The sequence below is a fragment of the Euprymna scolopes genome, chromosome 12 (genome assembly GCF_053919585.1).
Source record: "Euprymna scolopes isolate OS-2025 chromosome 12, ASM5391958v1, whole genome shotgun sequence".
Taxonomy (NCBI): Eukaryota; Metazoa; Mollusca; class Cephalopoda; order Sepiida; family Sepiolidae; genus Euprymna; species Euprymna scolopes.
In genome coordinates, this window is record NC_136493.1 from 80,040,397 (window position 1) to 80,058,769 (window position 18,373).

General features: G+C 36.6%; 1 protein-coding gene across 1 annotated transcript in view; it reads right to left on the reverse strand.

Annotated features, from left to right (window-relative positions):
* The window catches only part of LOC145291365 (dynactin subunit 2-like), a 41,913-nt gene extending 37,139 nt beyond the window's left edge, over nt 1-4,774 (reverse strand). The window contains exon 1 of the mRNA XM_080137139.1: nt 4,647-4,774. Within this exon, the coding sequence (XP_079993265.1) occupies nt 4,647-4,682 (36 nt within the window). The 5' untranslated portion in view covers nt 4,683-4,774. The remainder of the gene's footprint in view (nt 1-4,646) is intronic.
* Nucleotides 4,775-18,373: the final 13,599 nt, after the last annotated feature.

An 18,373-nucleotide genomic window follows, 5' to 3' on the forward strand; every position in this document is an offset into this window, starting at 1 on the left:
AGCATTTTTCGCTCTATCTAATCATTTAAATCACAATCATTTTTAAACAAGTATGTCTTCTTTTCAGAATGTTGAATACAAGATGGAAAGAAAGCAAATTTAGACATTTTCTTATTTCAATTCAAGCTAGGCTGAAAAGCTGCTGAAGCAGCTCATGATATCAATGAAGCATTTGATCCAGAAACCACTACTGAACGCACAGCACAATGATGGTATAAGAAATTTCATGACAGCGACAAGCGTTTTGAAGATGAACGTAGTGGTTGGCCATCGGATGCTGACAACGATCAAATAGCCACCACAGATAACATAAGAAATTACATTGCTTGATATTTGGAAAACTACTTGTTTGTGGCAAATTTTAATGTAGTATTCGTTTATGTTGCACTTCTTGGGCTCAACAGAAACAATTGGTGTGGATTGCCATCTTAGATTGTCAACCCTACTTGAGGAATGTGGCCAGAGTTTCAGGGAAGTGGTTCTGGAAATTGATTTGGGTTGCAGAAACACAGTGACGTCTCCTATTTTGGCAGTTGAGCTGATGGATCTATCTCTTTGACTGACAAACTTGGAACACTTGTTGAGTACATTCCAGAATGCGGAATATTCCTTGGCTAGGAAATTTGAGGCTCAAACTTCATCCCAATCAAAGATATCATTGGCTTGGACCCCCTGCACCAATTAGATCCATTTCAACTTGTCCCCTGCCTGAAGGGATGGGCTTTTTCTATCCCAGCAGGTATTGTTCCCTTTGGAGCCGTAGAATCTTTCTTCTCTAAGGACCAAACCCTTCATGAGGTGGCTCATCTATCATTTAACTCTGTAATTAAACAGTCTCCAAAGTGAATTTCCCCCACTTGTTTTCTTCTCGAGAGACAATCCAGATATCTTAACCCATTGGCAGAGTTCTTCCCTAACAGTGAGGTGCAGAGGGGATTGGAACAGATGTTAAATATGGAGTTTCTGGAGATATATGATGAAAATGCCTTCTTAGACTATGATCATGAACAGATAAGGTGCTTTCAAGATGCCATAGAGTTCAGGGATGGTGCTTACTATGTGGAGCTTTCCTGGCATGCTGACAAGTTAGCCAGAATCTCATCCAATCAGGCTGTGTCCTTGCATATATCGGACTGGGTGGCTAAGACACAATAAAAATTTTTTTTTTAAATGTACGAAGACTATTTGGAAGTGTTCCAATAAAAGGAGCAAGATGGTATAATTGAAATCTTTGTGTCCCTCCACGAATTTAGTAAATATGGATACTGCATTAACCTGTTAAATCTGATCTGATAGTTACGACAAAGATTTGTCCTGTATTTAACTGCAGTTTAAAGACGATTAACGGAATGTCTTTAAATGAAGCTGTTTACTCCAGCATAAACTTCACAGGGACATATTGTATTTATTGATGAGCTTCAGATTTAACAATTGTATTCTGCTGGTGGACATCCGCAAGGCATTTTTAATGCTACGTCTCAGACTTGAAGCAGTTAAAAACAGGTTCTGTTTCTTCCTTAAGGACGGAGAGGTCTTTGCTGTTTTTGATATTCAATTGATTTTCAGATTCACAGCCAGCCCATTTATACTTGAGTGTGTGCTTAAATTTCATGCAGCCTAGTACCCACTAGATGATTGTCGCAGGATGACGAAGGACTGATTTTATGTGGACAATCTTGTTACATCAAAAGCAGATCCACATAAACTTGCCGAGTTGTAATCCTTGACAAAGGAACATTTGCTGAAGGGAGGATTCATCATCCAGTCCTGCAACACAAATGTTGATGCCCTCGGAGGTAGGATGAAGACTCTACAGAAGCAAGAATTTCCAACAGAGACTGAGTACTTGAAGGAGCCTATGGGGAAACTGGAACTTATGCAAGTTTGTGCCTTGGATCTTTTTCTAGACTCAGACGACTCATCCGGTCAAGGGGAAGAATTGATCAATCTTCGCATTTTACTTATGAAGTCAAGAATCTCATTTTGATAGGAAAACATCATCTGGTTACAAAACTTAATTAAGTCTTAGCATCATGTGCTAAATGCAAGCAGTACAACTCCAGACTTGTGCTACCAAATTCTATGGCTAGCCTACCGACACCTCATGCATATTTCAAAGTGCCTTACTAACATACAGGAGTTGATTTTACTGGCCATGTACAGGATGGAAACTTGGACAGGAAAATGTATTTGCTTCTTTTCACTTGTCTGAATGCGAGAGCTGTCCATATAGAGGTCGTTCCAAACATGAGCGTGCTGTCCTTTTTCAAGCTCTTGCATGCTTCACCTAGCAGTATGAAATCCTGGGAGCAATCTACAGCAACAATGCCAAAACATTTGTTGAGAGTGGGAAACTCTTTAGTCGTCTCTGTCTGCTTCATGAATATCGGAGTAAGTTTGGTTCCTGTGCCATGAAATGGAAAACAATTCTCTTGTTTTCACCATGGTATGGAGGGACTTGGGAACGTTGTATTAAAATCATAAAAACCTGCCTCTTTAAGATCATTGGCAGGTGTAGATTGAATTTTTTCACTCTCTTAACAGTGATCTCTGATATCCAGAGATTAGTGAACAATCGCCCTTTGACGTACCAGGTATCTGTGGATTAGCATGCTACTCCTGTCACTCCCAAGATGTTTTTAAAGCCCAATAGCCCTAGGTTATTATTGCGGTTGGGAAAAAAGGATCTTACTATGGCCGTGCCACCCAGCAGGGAGAGACTTATCAGGACCATAGAGCTCAGGAACCAATGGCTGTTGGAGTTTCATAAATTATGATACAACGAATATCTTCTGGAGTTGGGAAGGAAATCTTCAAGAAATTCTCAGTTGTGATCTAAGAACTGCATTGAAGGATGACGTGGTTCATGTTCAGATCCCATTAACATCAAGGCTGTTTTGGATTTTGGAAAGCATTTTGGATCTGATCCATAGCAATGAAGGTGTGGTTAGATCAGTCCGTATCAGAAGAGGGGATGGGCTTGTAGAGCTCCACTTGCTAAAATATCTCTATTCTTTAGAACTTTTATAATGTTGAATTCTCTAGTAATTCATTGAGTTTTATCTGTATGTCCTAACTATTTTGGAAACCATATACTGTTTTATTTGGAGGGCTTTGTCGTTGGGTTCGGCTTGGGGCATTTTGTTCGACTGAAAATACTTTGGGGTACTTGGAAGTTGGTAGGGTGCTCCAGCTGGAGCTTACTTCTGGGTTCCCTTAGAGAACCAACAAAATATTTTGCAATTTTTTTTTTCTCCCTGGGTTTGAATTAATTCGGATAGTTTTTTTTATCCAAAAAAAAAAACCCCGAATGGTGACATGTTTTGTTGAACTCTAGATAGTCAAGAAGTGGGTACTCATTTTACGTTATGTAAAAACTTTTTTTTATTGTTTTATGATAAAACAATAAATGGTTCCATATGGCTTCGTTTTTCGTTCAATGCTAGTAATTTCCATCCTATATTTAAGTAAACCGAGTCCACTTTCGATGTCTTAACTCTGCATACTGAATTTTGGGACATAACCGTTTTTTTTTTCTTATTTATTATCAAGTGAATAATGGCGAAGGTGCAGAAGAATAGTTAACAAAGTCGTCTCAATCCCTACGTTAAGTATGGATTTCTAAATAATAGCAACGTTAATATTTTTTTATTTTTATGTGAGGAGGGCGGGGGTCATTGTTTCTTTGTATTAACCAATTGTAGACATGGCTAAATTTTCAATTTTTTGTTTTTACATGGTGGTCACCACTTATCAAGGCACCGAAACCACTCAAGGATAAGGGTTATTGCGTGTACAGTAATCAATGAGATAGTATCGTATTAATCGTTAGCATTGGAGATTTGATAAAGTGTCTTACTTAAGGGGGCGATTCATCAGGAATTCGCTTATGTTGGACTTGAAGACATCCAAGTTGTAGTCAGGTAGGAAACAGACAAACGGAAGAGAGTTCCACAGGCGTGCACTTCTAAGAAAGAATTATCTTTCTCCGACGAGGAAAATATAGCTAGTTAGAAATAACTCATCCAAATTGATTTTCTGATTAGCATTTATTAAACCCTTTTTTACAAAATTGACTTCTTTAAGAACTGAACTAACGACATCCAGCGTACATAGAACAATTTATAACACGAAAAAAATAAAAACTTTTTTTTAACGTGCTATTGTTGACTATAATAATTTGTTTACGAAAATGCAATTGAAAAAAAAAAAAAAGGTTCGCCTTAAAAACGTAATTGTTGCTGCTACGGTTGTGTCGGTGAGATTTTATTTGGTTTTAATTCTTTATTGACTAATTTTTTTAAAAAATCGCTTATTTTATATCATTAATAAGAAAAGATTTCTTGAGGTCAAACTAATTGAAATTCATTAGTGTTAAAAAAATTTTTACAGTTGTTATATGTTTAAAATACTTTTCTATTTTTTTTTTTTTAACCTCAGCTGACAAAACTGATTACAAATGATTCACCAATACTACTACAACTACTAAACGTAAACGGCATCAAAATTTCAGGGAATATTTTAAGTGTTTAATGGAATAACAATAAATGTCATTATTAAATTTGATGCGATATTGAAAAATCCGTTCCATAAAGTCATAAGCAGACGCTAAATGTTGCGAGATAAATTATAGGTTGATAACTTACGATTCCTGGTAAGTTCGCATACTTAGGATCCGCCATCTTAAATAGGTGTAACTCTCGTTTTAGACGAGATTCTCGTGGAACTTTTCACGTTGTTGTGTGATTTTTAACTTGGCACAAGTTAAGTGAAACTTTTTTTTTTTTTTTTTTTTTTCTTTTAAAATAAAATTCAAATTTTTGAAACAATTTTTGCTTTTACTATAACATAACACTTTGATTTTGTGGAACTTATGTAAAGGCCGGCCTGTTTTTCGGTGGAATTTACGCCGGCAGCTTACGTAAATCGTAATTTAACTGTCGTCTGCTGCATTGGCGGAGTGTTTCGCAATATTTCGGTAGTTTACGTAAGTTGCCGGAATATGCCGACACAACATTCGTAAAAAGAAAAAAAAAAGAGAAGAAAGACAAAAATCGCATGGTTCCCTGCATAAGTACCTATTTACAATGCCTCCCCACGAGACAGTTAGACACCAGGGTCGTTTTTTAACGTGGAGAAAAGGTATTGTCTCAGTCGTGAAGGATTTCTCCTCCATTGAAAGAGAACGAGAAATGGAAGTGCCGCATCTGAAGAACAGATACTACACTTTGATCTTGTTTATATAGTTTATTTCCATAATGAAAAAATTTTACAATTACGTAATGACAAATTCAAAAAATAAAAGCAAAAAGTTAACATTTGTAAACAAACTTAGGCACAAGGCCATACAAGAAGTGGGAGGGGGAGTGTTGCACTGTTGCAGTCTTTGTTACTAAAGTGAAAATGGAGTCTTTGGCGACTTTACTCTTGACTGGCAACATTTACCACAATACCTCATTCACCCTGTGGACTCTAAACTAACTAATGAAAACCCCAGCGTTTTTGCAAAAACGAATATATTTACAATTTCTCTGTCTCTGTCTCTGTCTCTGTCTCTGTCTCTCTCTCTCTCTCTCTCTCTCTCTCTCTCTCTCTCTCTCTCTCTCTCTCTTTCTCTGTGTGCGCGCGCGCGTGTGTGTGTGTGTATTTTTTTTTTTTAATATTAAAATGTGTGCGTGTGAAAAAAGTTCAATTCATTGGAAAATAAAAGGTTCTTGAATTTGAAAGAGAAACAGTTCGTGTTGGGGAGTGGGGAATCTAGAAAAAATATACAAAAAATAAAATTGCCTAGTGCATTGTTAGTAAGGTAGGTCCCTCCCTGAGCTAATCTAGAAATTTAGATCACCTACTGTTATCCGGGGCACCGAAAACAAGCGGAAAGATCCCTAGTGGGGATTGGGAATAATTCTTATCAGGTGTAGGAAGGAAAAAAAAAATTGTCAAAAACAAAAAAGGGGAAGATGGGGGGGGGGGGGTAGGCGGCGACCTTCGAGTAAGGGTTGACCAGGGGGTGATAAAACAAAAAGCTAGGGAGGGGGAGTGGTAGGGTAGCCTCGGAAGGTTCTCTAGTGTCGGAATTTATCTTGCTTCCAGATAAATTCGACGCTAAAGTAACTAAGCTGAAAAAAAAAAAGCATGAAACAAAGGAGGGGGGGTAAAGAATGAAATATAAATGTCTTGCTTTAAAACGAAGAAGAAACTTTATTTACAATAAGTTGCAAATTTTTCCCTTTGCGGGCATTAAACTTAAAACGCCAATGTAACATATAATGAAAAGGTAACATGTAAAGAAAAAATAACGACACTGCTGGTTCTTATAAAGAAGTTGTGCGTATCCATTACGAATACAACAAGAATATACAAAATAGTAGTATCTCCCATTCATTCTCGCATGTGAAGTTAATTTCAGGAGCGTACTCACAATTGAAAGCCTGTTAGGCAATTGGCCTTTTTTCTTTTTTCTGTTTAAAGTTCCTTGAGAATTTTCCTTCCTTGCATGAAAACACGTATTACAGGACCAAGACCTCGTCGCTTGTCCGGATAGGAAATTCCATAATACCTTGTCACGTAAAAGGCATTTTCTTTAAATTTCACTCCTTGTAAAATAATAATAAATAAATACGTGCAGGACCGCAGCCACGTAGTTAATTTCCAGAAGCCTGTCTCGTCACAGCCGGGTATAAATTTCTTGCCGGGTTTACTTCTTTCAAGGAGGGCTCTTCAAAATTCCATCTTCAGCGCCGGGCAAAGAACACGGTCTCTCTCCTCGACAGCAGAATTTCAAAAGAGGGCGAAATACGCGCGGAGCTTGTGACGTCATCACAGAGCTAGCATTTCTCTTTTCTCCAAATTGAAGGGAGTTTCGTACAAACTGAAAATATACGAAACTAAAAAGCATAATGGATACAAAACACAAAAAATCATATATAAAAACCAGATAAACAATAATAAATGTAAACAGGGGGGATGCACCATTATGGGTACAAAAAAAATTCCAACATTCTCCCCCAACAGGAAATGGCAGTCAACCTACAGTTGGATGACACCTGTAAAATTTACAATACAAAATTTTTTTTTATATATACTACACAATGTATGGCCAGGAGCTCTCCAGGAAACGCATATAAGAACAAAAAGCAGAAAAATTTAAAAGCTTATTCTACAAAAATTCACATGAAAACATTCATGTTTAAGGTTACAACAGAGAATATTCTGCCAGGTAATCAACCATTAGCATATAAGAGTAAAGGCTTGAGAAGTTCACTTACCATCCACCCTCCTCATCCTTATATTATCTCTGGCGAACATCAAAATATCTCAGCTCCCTCGTAACCACAAGAGCCCAGTGAGATCAACACTGGTGCTACAAGAGGGACGAATCCAATCAACCCTACGCTTGGAAGAGTTCTTCAACTTGGTGAAATAAAATAAAACTGCAACCCAAATTTTGCACAAATTATTCAAGGCAATTGTAGTTTTAAACGCTTTCATAGCTATATACATATAGCTAAACAAACAAAGTTGAGTATAGGTGTCAGAAACACCTAGGTAGCTTGAGATGTAATATTTATGGAAGACTCCTATCAAGGAGAGATCCAATCTTGTGTTCAGCACTGAAACAAACATCTCAGCATTAGAAAAATCATTTCTAACTAAGTATAGGATGGTTCTGAGCGCCTCAGAAACACCCCTGGACAAATCAAGCTTGACTCCGATAGCTCTTGCAATACTGCAGTAAGCTACGTCAAGGCAGATCTCCACAAAATATTCAAAACAAAAACACCTGCATGTGACTCCCAAGCAGGAACCGTCCTACTTAAAGGAGCAACTTCACAGAATGAAGGTTCTGCAAGTGATTTCTGCACAACATATCCTACACTCCCGTAGGAACTCGGAGAAGCTGAACTACACACCATGTAGTCAGCAAATTCAACAGGATCCCTCATGGGATTCTTTATCGAGTTACACTCAATCTGAATCTGGACGCCCCAGTCCAACTTGAGTTCACGTAACTCTTCAAAAACCATTCTCCTCTTGGTTTTTACACCTTCACAGGTGGATATAGTGCTTTCTGCCCTATACCCTTGATAGAGAATTTCTCTCCCAGTGATAACATTAGCACTTAAAGAAGTGCACAAAGCTTGCACTTCCACACAGGATAGATTCCTGTCCTTCAACCACTGACCATTGTCAGAACCACATGACCGGAGTAATATCCCACCGTCATGATTAAGTTCCTCGGTATTCTGACAAGGTTGTGGAAGATAATCACTTATGCGAGTTTTCGAACTCACATGGTTAGAGGGCAAAACAATTCCAACATCCCATGGAAATCCCTCCATAAATTTCATAATATTCATGCCCACACTTAACAAGTCGTGGACACGAGTGGTATCATTCATGATACCTGGGAATCTCACTCCCAATACCTTCTTTAAAATACTACAGGCGAACTGCCCGCCAGAAAAATCAAACTTCAGCGCCTGACTACGCAGATCCTCTGAAGTGGCACTTGCAACACTGCTTTCAGACTGTGATGCAACATCTTCCAAGCCAAACTTGCCAGAACTCAGCGAACAGTTTTCAGAGTCTGGACATTCGGGTTTAGTAGTCGGAAACTCGCCAAGCATCTCCCTAGGGGTTTCAAATATCTCAGGGTTGCACAAGGAATCACACTCTACACCATCTGCCAACCTCGAAAGAATGAATCGAACCTGGGACGAGAACACTACAACATTAACAGCATCCGCTTCTACTAGCGAACAGTCCACGTCCTCACGTAAGGAACGATCACCCAACAACTCTGTAATATTATCTACCGATGACAACCATTCATCGACATCGGCCTTCATCGTCATAAAATAAGGCTGGGGTAATTCCCTCTGCAACCGCAACAAATCCAAGACGGCGATAACTTTCCCCAAATAAAACTTTCGCTTCCTTACAAGGAATCCGGAAGAACGAGTGACCAACATCGTGCAGCGTTTTTCTTTTTCTTTCAAAAATATGGAATAAATCGAAACAAATACAAATAGGCGTTCGAGAATTATACACAAAAAAATGCACACACAAAGGTTACAAAGATATTTGCATAAAATTCCTTCCTCATAGCATAAACAAAACAAGACCAATACAGCATATTTAGCCGTGAAAATATTAAGGGATACAATCCCCAGTTACAAATTAAAAGAGTCACTATGACTTAAATTAAAATCAAGTGAATTTAAAATTCAAACTTCTACATGGAAGTTAATTCACTGGAAATGAATAATAGCGTTAACACGCTTACAGCAATATCCTCACTGAATACGACCTAGGAAAAAAGTGGAAAGAGAGTTTAAATATACAACTACGTCGGGGGAGGGTACATGCCACTATGTCACATGTGTATCTTCAAAGGAATTCAAATAACCAAATGCAAATACGGGCTAAGAAAGAAAAAGGGGGCTTGTCTTTTCACAAACTCTTAGAATAACAGTCTGCAAAGCAAACGGGTATAAATTCGCTATAGAAAATAATAAATATCTTCAACGTATAAAATATTTCTAATAATGTTGTCCGGTTAATTCACAACCCGGAAACATTTAACACATGTGAGAGAACGCACGAATTCATTAAATCAAATAGTGGAATATATACTTATTCCTTCTTTAATATATTGAGGAAAAATACCAACATATAACTAACACCGGTATGGGACACAGCGTCTCTATTTACTAGGCCCCCCACGGGGGTATAATTAGATAAAAGTCGTTTCTTAAAGTGGGGATTATCTAGCTTCCGAAAAATATCGAACACGCTGAATAAGGACGAAAAATAAAATTACCTCAGTCTAGTAGGATTTCTTATTCGCTGACTAGGGACAGAAAGTGCTATAGTTTCTCCCACCCTAACTCGCAATACCCGTGGAAATTCAACTAAAGCGGGTAGAATATAAATTACATTCCGAAGGTTTACGAAATTTACAACTTCAATTCTAAGGAATAGAAAAAAGAAAAGTGTATACTTATCACTTAATCTTTTTATTAAGAAAAATATTTATGAAAAGTTGTGCGTAAAATATTACTCAGATATAAATAAAGACACTAGACGCACATAAATACTAAATTCGGGAATTTACATTGAGCGAAAGAAAGACGAATGTTGGAAACACTAAATTACATTACACGCTTTCTAAATTCCGGACATAGCAGTCCTCAAATAGTTTAAGGAGAGCGTTAACAGACGCGCTCAATTACAAGTGGGAACGGAAGGTGTCAATAAGGCGTGTTGTGGACGAGGAAGTGATAGAAACGCGTCTCGAAATAGAAGGGGCATACGCGTCGTATCATACAATGTGTATAGTAACTTAGTTCACTGAATTATTTGAGATAACTGACCACTTAGTTTGAAAAGTATTCTGAAATAAAGGAATACGAGTTTGTAAAATGCCTTCAAATAACAGAAGCAATTTACAGTGGTCGAACGAATCTAAGTGACGCTGATAGCGTCAAGTAGCGAAGTTAACAGAAATTTCGGGTTTGTATTACTGTACACATAGATTCGAAAAAGTTGTCACAAAACAAATATAAAACAAATAAATGTTATCAAAGGCAAGATAAGTTACTTTTCTACCTAACTGGATATATTTTTTGTGTTTTTATTCAGTGTAACATGTTTATTCAGCTCGAAAAACATGCAGTGTTTACCGATGTATTGGAAAATTCAAAATGGCAGCCGACTCTCTCTCGGAGAGGGTACGTTTGGGAAAAGGTATTATAAATAATAAACTAGACAAAATACTGTTAGAAATTCGCTCAATATATGTTACCGTGACATAAGTTGACATGTATTCGGTTGTTTTCTAACAGTATTTTGTCTAGTTTATTATTTATAATACCTTTTCCCAAACGTACCCTCTCCGAGAGAGAGAGTCGGCTGCCATTTTGAATTTTCCAATACATCGGTAAACACTGCATGTTTTTCGAGCTGAATAAACATGTTACACTGAATAAAAACACAAAAAATATATCCAGTTAGGTAGAAAAGTAACTTATCTTGCCTTTGATAACATTTATTTGTTCTATATTTGTTTTGTGACAACTTTTTCGAATCTATGTGTACAGTAATACAAACCCGAAATTTCAATCCTAACTCGAAAGAAAGTGAATTAAAGTGTATCTCTATAAGAAAAGGGTACACGATAACGAACAAAACAATGGCTAAATGTATTTAATATAAAGTTTGCAAAATGCATTTACCGAAAGAGACTAGTGTATCTCGATGAAAAAGGAAATATACTTAATTTTCAAAGGGTTCCAAGAAAGGGAATAATAAATTTGCCCAATGCATTTAATATGGGACAAAATTGGCCCAATGCTTTCAAATAAAAGAAATTTCCCAACTACTCTTAACAAAAATTTGCAAATTGTCGGGAAACAATTTGCAAAGTGCCCATAAATAAAGGCAGAAATTTTCTAAACTACCTTTAAATAAACAAAAAAAAATTTGCAAAATGTCGGAATTTATCTTGCTTCCAGATAAATTCGATGCTAAAGTAACTAAGCTGAAAAAAAAAGCATGAAACAAAGGAGGGGGGGGGTAAAGAATGAAATATAAATGTCTTGCTTTAAAACGAGGAAGAAACTTTATTTACAATAAGTTGCAAATTTTTCCCTTTGCGGGCATTAAACTTAAAACGCCAATGTAACATATAATGAAAAGGTAACATGTAAAGAAAAAATAACGACACTGCTGGTTCTTATAAAGAAGTTGTGCGTATCCATTATGAATACAACAAGAATATACAAAATAGTAGTATCTCCCATTCATTCTCGCATGTGAAGTTAATTTCAGGAGCGTACTCACAATTGAAAGCCTGTTAGGCAATTGGCCTTTTTTCTTTTTTCTGTTTAAAGTTCCTTGAGAATTTTCCTTCCTTGCATGAAAACACGTATTACAGGACCAAGACCTCGTCGCTTGTCCGGATAGGAAATTCCATAATACCTTGTCACGTAAAAGGCATTTTCTTTAAATTCCACTCCTTGTAAAATAATAATAAATAAATACGTGCAGGACCGCAGCCACGTAGTTAATTTCCAGAAGCCTGTCTCGTCACAGCCGGGTATAAATTTCTTGCCGGGTTTACTTCTTTCAAGGAGGGCTCTTCAAAATTCCATCTTCAGCGCCGGGCAAAGAACACGGTCTCTCTCCTCGACAGCAGAATTTCAAAAGAGGGCGAAATACGCGCGGAGCTTGTGACGTCATCACAGAGCTAGCATTTCTCTTTTCTCCAAATTGAAGGGAGTTTCGTACAAACCGAAAATATACGAAACTAAAAAGCATAATGGATACAAAACACAAAAAATCATATATAAAAACCAGATAAACAATAATAAATGTAAACAGGGGGGATGCACCATTATGGGTACAAAAAAAATTCCAACACTAGTGCCAAAAAACAAACAATCGGGGGGGGGGCAGGATCTCATTTGTACCACCAGTCAAAAGTCTCTTTACTTTTTATTTGTCTTTTATTTATTTGACAATGTCTAACCTAGCGGCATGGGATCCATAGGACCCAGTAGTACCGCTCAAGCTAGCATCATGCACCCATCTCTTGTCAAATGCCACTCGAGGCAACCTCTTCCAATCGCATCTGATCTTTACGCAGATGTTTAAAGTAGACGATCAGATCCCGATCCGGAACAGATATCCCTTTGCGGACTCGCTTGAGGCGTGTGATCCATATGACCATCCTCGCTACTGCTAGTTCTCCCTAGGCAGTGCCGGCAGCGGCGGATCAATGTTTTCCACAAAATATGACTTGTCGAGTTCAAGCCAGCGCTTCGCTTCGTTTGGCACTTGGCCAAAAGGCCAAGTTGGTTCCCTGCATAAGTAGCGAGGTAGGTACGTGCAAAATGAATAGATGCTTAAAATTTGATAGACATTCTGACCCCCCCCCCTTTATTTAAAAATTCCCCAAAAATCAGGAAATTAATCTATTTTAATGAAATTTTCATTATTTAGCAAATAATGATCACGAAATATAATGAACCCATTATTATTTTTATATGAATCTTAGTGGAAATGTGTTATTTTGATTAAAAAAAAAACAAAAAACACCTTTACTTTTTTTTCAGTTGTAAAAAAAAAAAAATGAATGAATTTATTCTTGTTTTTTTTTTATGAAAATAAAACATCGTAAATTGTAACAATAAAAAACAAAAATCTTTCAGCAGCATTACGGAAAAAGCCCCCAAAGTCTGTATTAATAAATTCGATATAACTCAAAGAAAATTAATTTCTTGAACTAGCGCTATTATTATTGATTGTTTATTTAATATTTTCACATAAAAAATTATAATTGCAAAAAGTATTTCTACTTTTTTTTTAGATTACATGTTTTGCGTAATTTTTATATGTATGATTTTGTAGCGACGCCAGAGATATTTAAATAAATAAATAAATAAATAACATTTCAGTTACGCGCACATTTTCCATATGCACCCACGTAAATTCTGTGGAAATAAAAATTAAAACTTTGTCTTTTCGTGCGGACGTAAGACAGAGCATACCACGTGACAGAGTACCCACTTTCCATCCAATCAACGCTCAAAGAAAAACACATTTCTCAAATCTTTTTCTGACAGCTTCGCTGGAACCACACTACTAGAACTAACCAATTTAACAAATGTTTAATTCCTGTTGTAAATAAATAAATAAAAAAAATTTTTTCTAAAAATATGATGATTGCCTCAGTCGGAGGAGGATTTCTTTTTTCCTCTTATTATACAATTTTTACTCAAGTTCTATCTGACTCTATTGAAGGAATATATATAAAGTCCTCATGCCTACATAATTCCAAAAATCTAACACTTATTTCCAAGAACATATTTCCAAGAATCACGAACATCTCATAAATCATTTAATGACTTATTTTTCTCTCGCGTGTCGATACAGCACACGCGTATAAAATTCAACAAAAAAGATGATTTATCTTTATTATTAAATAACTCTTTATTATAAACATTAAAGTTCGTTTCACGATTATGCTGATTCTAACACCTTTTATTTTTTTTGTTTATGTGGAGATGGGAGCGATTTTTATTCGTGTTCATGTCGCTAATATGACGCTGGCATCGATGAGGATTGGCCATTCCTTGTTATCACACCGGCGACACTTATACACACACCTGAACCTTTACAATTTTACTATTTTCCTTGCTTGAATGAATGTGTAACTTTCAGCGTAACATAATTTTTATATAATTTGAAAAATAATTTTTTTTTAAGAAATCAAAAAGCAGGACCACAGAAAAATAATTAAATTAAAAAGATGGTAAAATCATACAAATGTTCACAATAGGAATGTACACATACACGGCTGGGGGGGGGGGGGAGAAGAAAATCAGCACCCTACTTCCCTTTAACTACCTGACATCATTTTCAGACAGCCTTTTGACTTTTTGTCATTTTTGGACTTCTGTAGAATACATGCTTAGACGACTTTGTTTTTGCTTGTGCAAAGTCAGAATCTCTTGCTTTGGGGGGCTAATTAAGCTATATTTTTCTATAAATAAGGTGATTTTTTTTTTTATTTAATTCAATATCTTTGGACCTTACTTTATTAATTATCTTTGAAAACTAATATTTATCTTTCAAAGGATTTTTACAATGAATTTATTTAACTTCTAAATTTAGCTGAATTTGTCAGCTTCCGAATGTCACCATGAAAACATTTTTCATTATAATTTTTTTTTTTTTTTCACGTGTACAATTTTTTTTTTTTCATTTTGGAAATTAACTTTAGGCTTTAATCTTTCAAATACAATCAAAAAGTGGTTGGAAACGTACAAAAAAAAATTATGATAAACTGTCTTTCAAACTATCTTTTTTCTGCCATTATTGCCCGTACCTAGTACGCAATTTTATTTTATTCCTAAAAGAAAAGATTAATTTAGAGATTATTTCATGTAGATAAAATATAAAGTTTAGGGAAAACATAAAAAAGTCGCCCGGCACTCTTTCAAAACACCTTATAAACATTGTATAAAAAACCATTATACTTAATTGGGGGTGGAGTCACAAGAGTATTTTAACTCACAAGAAGTATTTTGTTTTCATTTTCTGAAAAATTATCCTTGCGGAAAGGGAAGACAATCTTATGACTTATTTTATTTAATTAAAGAATATAATCTTAAAAAAAAAAAAAAAAGAAAAAGAAAAGAAAAAAATTAATAAATAAATAATAATAATAATAATAATAATAATAATAATAATAATAATAATAATAATAATAATAATGATAAGAAGAAGAAGAAGAAGACATGATCTTCTATACATAGGATCAAAAGATCCTAAAGTAAAAAGAAGAAAGAATTTAGCCATGGCATGGATCGACTACAAAAAGGCGTATGACAGAATCCCTCAAGCATGGCTAATAGAATGTTTTCAAATGTATAAAATACCAAGCAGGATCATTAACGTGACTGAAAATGCAATGAGAACATTGTTATACCGTATATCCCTCCATATCTTCATGAATAATCTGGAAACCAGCAATGGCGACGCTAGGACAAATCTGTTCATCAGTATAACGCAAATGAACACAATAAATACACATGACAACTTCAAATCCCATTTCTTTAGATACACATATCATTAGAATAACTCGCACCTTACTTCAACAAAGAAAACCGCCAGAGAAAGCCGCACAGCAAAAGAAAAAAACAAAATACAAAACACAAACACCACAGTAAACGCAACTCCTAAGCACATAAACACCAATATATAATTCACAAAACATTGCAACCTCACACCACCAACTAGATTATATTCACAATTTTATTAGCTTCAAATCGATATAACACATGCATATATACACCAAACAGATGGTTCACTACAACACATTATAGCACGAAAAACAAACACAATCAAAAAGCAAACTCAAGCCAGCGATTAAAAAAACTTTCTTTGCTACATACTACGTCCGCTTCATGACTATAAAAAAATACCAGCCTTTTCGACAACTGACAGATCGACCCTAGCGTGGCGCGCTCTGAACTCACTCTGTCTCAACCAGCATCTGAACCCTCGCCAACGACATCAGACGTGAAGCTTACTATGCACAGCCAGCATCGCCCACTGCTACCATCTCACCTGCGATCCTGATACAAGCCCCTTTCCTTCTTCGGCTGATACCCAAGCATCACCTCTCACCAACCCTGCGCTAAGTGACATCAGCTAACAAGGATCGCCGCACACGCTAAGCCACATTTCTGCCATCACCGCCCCGCACCCAACCAAACACAAAGAAACTTTGATCATTGACGAGTTTATCTCAACGCCTGGCCAGCCATCCTAACGACAACACCTTAAATCTCTGATTTGTTGAGAAATAAAATATATATATATTTAACCTTACTCAGTTGTCTGCATTTTTCTTGCAACCATACGCTTGTTTATTTCAACATGCAGATGATGAACAACACATAACAGAAATTAACGTACAAAAAGACATCTTCCAAGAAGATTCACTTTCACCATTACTGTTCATCATAGCCATGATACCCCTGAACAATATACTGAGAAAGTGTTAAGCTGGATACAAGTTCTCTAACACGGAGGAAAAAATAAACCACCTGATGTACACGGATGATCTGAAACTTTTCGCAAGGACCAAAAATGAACTAGAGACATTAATAAACACCACCAGGATCTTCAGCCAGAATATCCAAATGGAGTTTGGTATGGAAAAGTGCGCACTATTAGTTATAAGAAAGGGAAAACTAGAGATGACAGAAGGCATGGAACTACCTAACCAAATGGAGATGAGGGCACTAAGGGAACAAGACGACTATAAATACCTAGGAGTTCTGGAAGCAGACACCATCAAAGCAACAGAAATGAAAGAGAATTGGAATGGAATACTTCAGGAGAACAAAAAAACTTCTGGAAACTAAATTATATAGCAGAAACCTAATAAAAGGTATAAATACATGGGCAGTATCATTAGTAAGATACTCTGGACCGTTCATAGGGTGGACAAAAGAAGAACTGAGACAGCTCGATCAGAAGACCAGGAAACTCATGACCATGCACAATGCATTACACCTGAAGGATGATGTTGACCTACTTTACGTGAAAAGGAAAGATGACGAGAGGGGACTGGTTTGTATAGAAGACTGTGTGAATGACACCAAAAAAGAACTGGAAAAATACATAATGCAAAACACTGAAAGGATAATCATGGCAGCAAGAGACATGGAAAAAATCAGCAAAACAGAAAACAGAGAGGCAAAGAATAAGACAAAAAAAATGGGAAGAGAAACAACTGCATGGAGGATTCTTAAGAATGACAAAAGATGACAATAACGAAAACACCTGGACATGGATGCAAAAAGGACATGTGAACTAAGAGACTGAATCCCTAATAACTGCAGCATAAGATAACTTGATAAGAACCAACCACATCAAAGCAAAGATCGACAAAACACAAGAAAACAGTAAATGCAGACTCTGTGGCCAAAGAGAGGAAACAATAAACCATATAGTAAGCAAATTAGCCCAAAAGGAATATAAGAACAGGCACGAACAAGTAGGAAGGGCAGTACATTGGGAATTGTGCAAACAACTGCATCTCAAACACAAAGACAAATGGTACAAGCATAAGCCAGCAACAGTAATTAAAAATGATAATCACAAAATCCTACGGGACATGAACATACAAATGGATAAACCCATCCAAGCAAGAAGACCGGTTGTCATAATAATTAACAAGAAAGACTTAGACTTTGTTGTTCCAGCTGATCACAGGATAATTACCAACGAAAAAGAAAAGGAGAAATGAAGCAAATACACAGATCTTGCGAGAGAGCTAAAAGGGATGTGAATGATGAAGAAAATCACGATAATACCCATAACAGTAGGAGCACTAGGAACAATTCCAAAAACCTTTGAAAAAAGAATGGGAGAAATTGGAATCTGAGGAATGGCTGGAAACATACAACGAACAGCTATAATGAAAACAGCTTTGAATGTGGAGACTAATACACAAGCCACATGCACAGGCCAGACGAGCTGCTTCAGAGACAAAACATGAAACGTTACATGGAATCAATAACAATGAAGCTGCATACCTATAAGCACACTATCTCCTCCACATCCCCTCCCATTACCTAATCACCGCCCCGCCTCCCCAAACAATGATGCCAAACAGCCGAGAAGAGTCGTGGAGGATGGAAAGATTGAGGAAAGAGTGCTGACCAGACCTTCAATGGACAAGTGCCAAGAGAACTGGAACCTTGTGGAATCTTATTGTCATTCAAATTCCAATGGAGACCAATGGCTGCTGCTAGCGAAAAATCAATGGTAAGCAGCTGTTGCGATAATG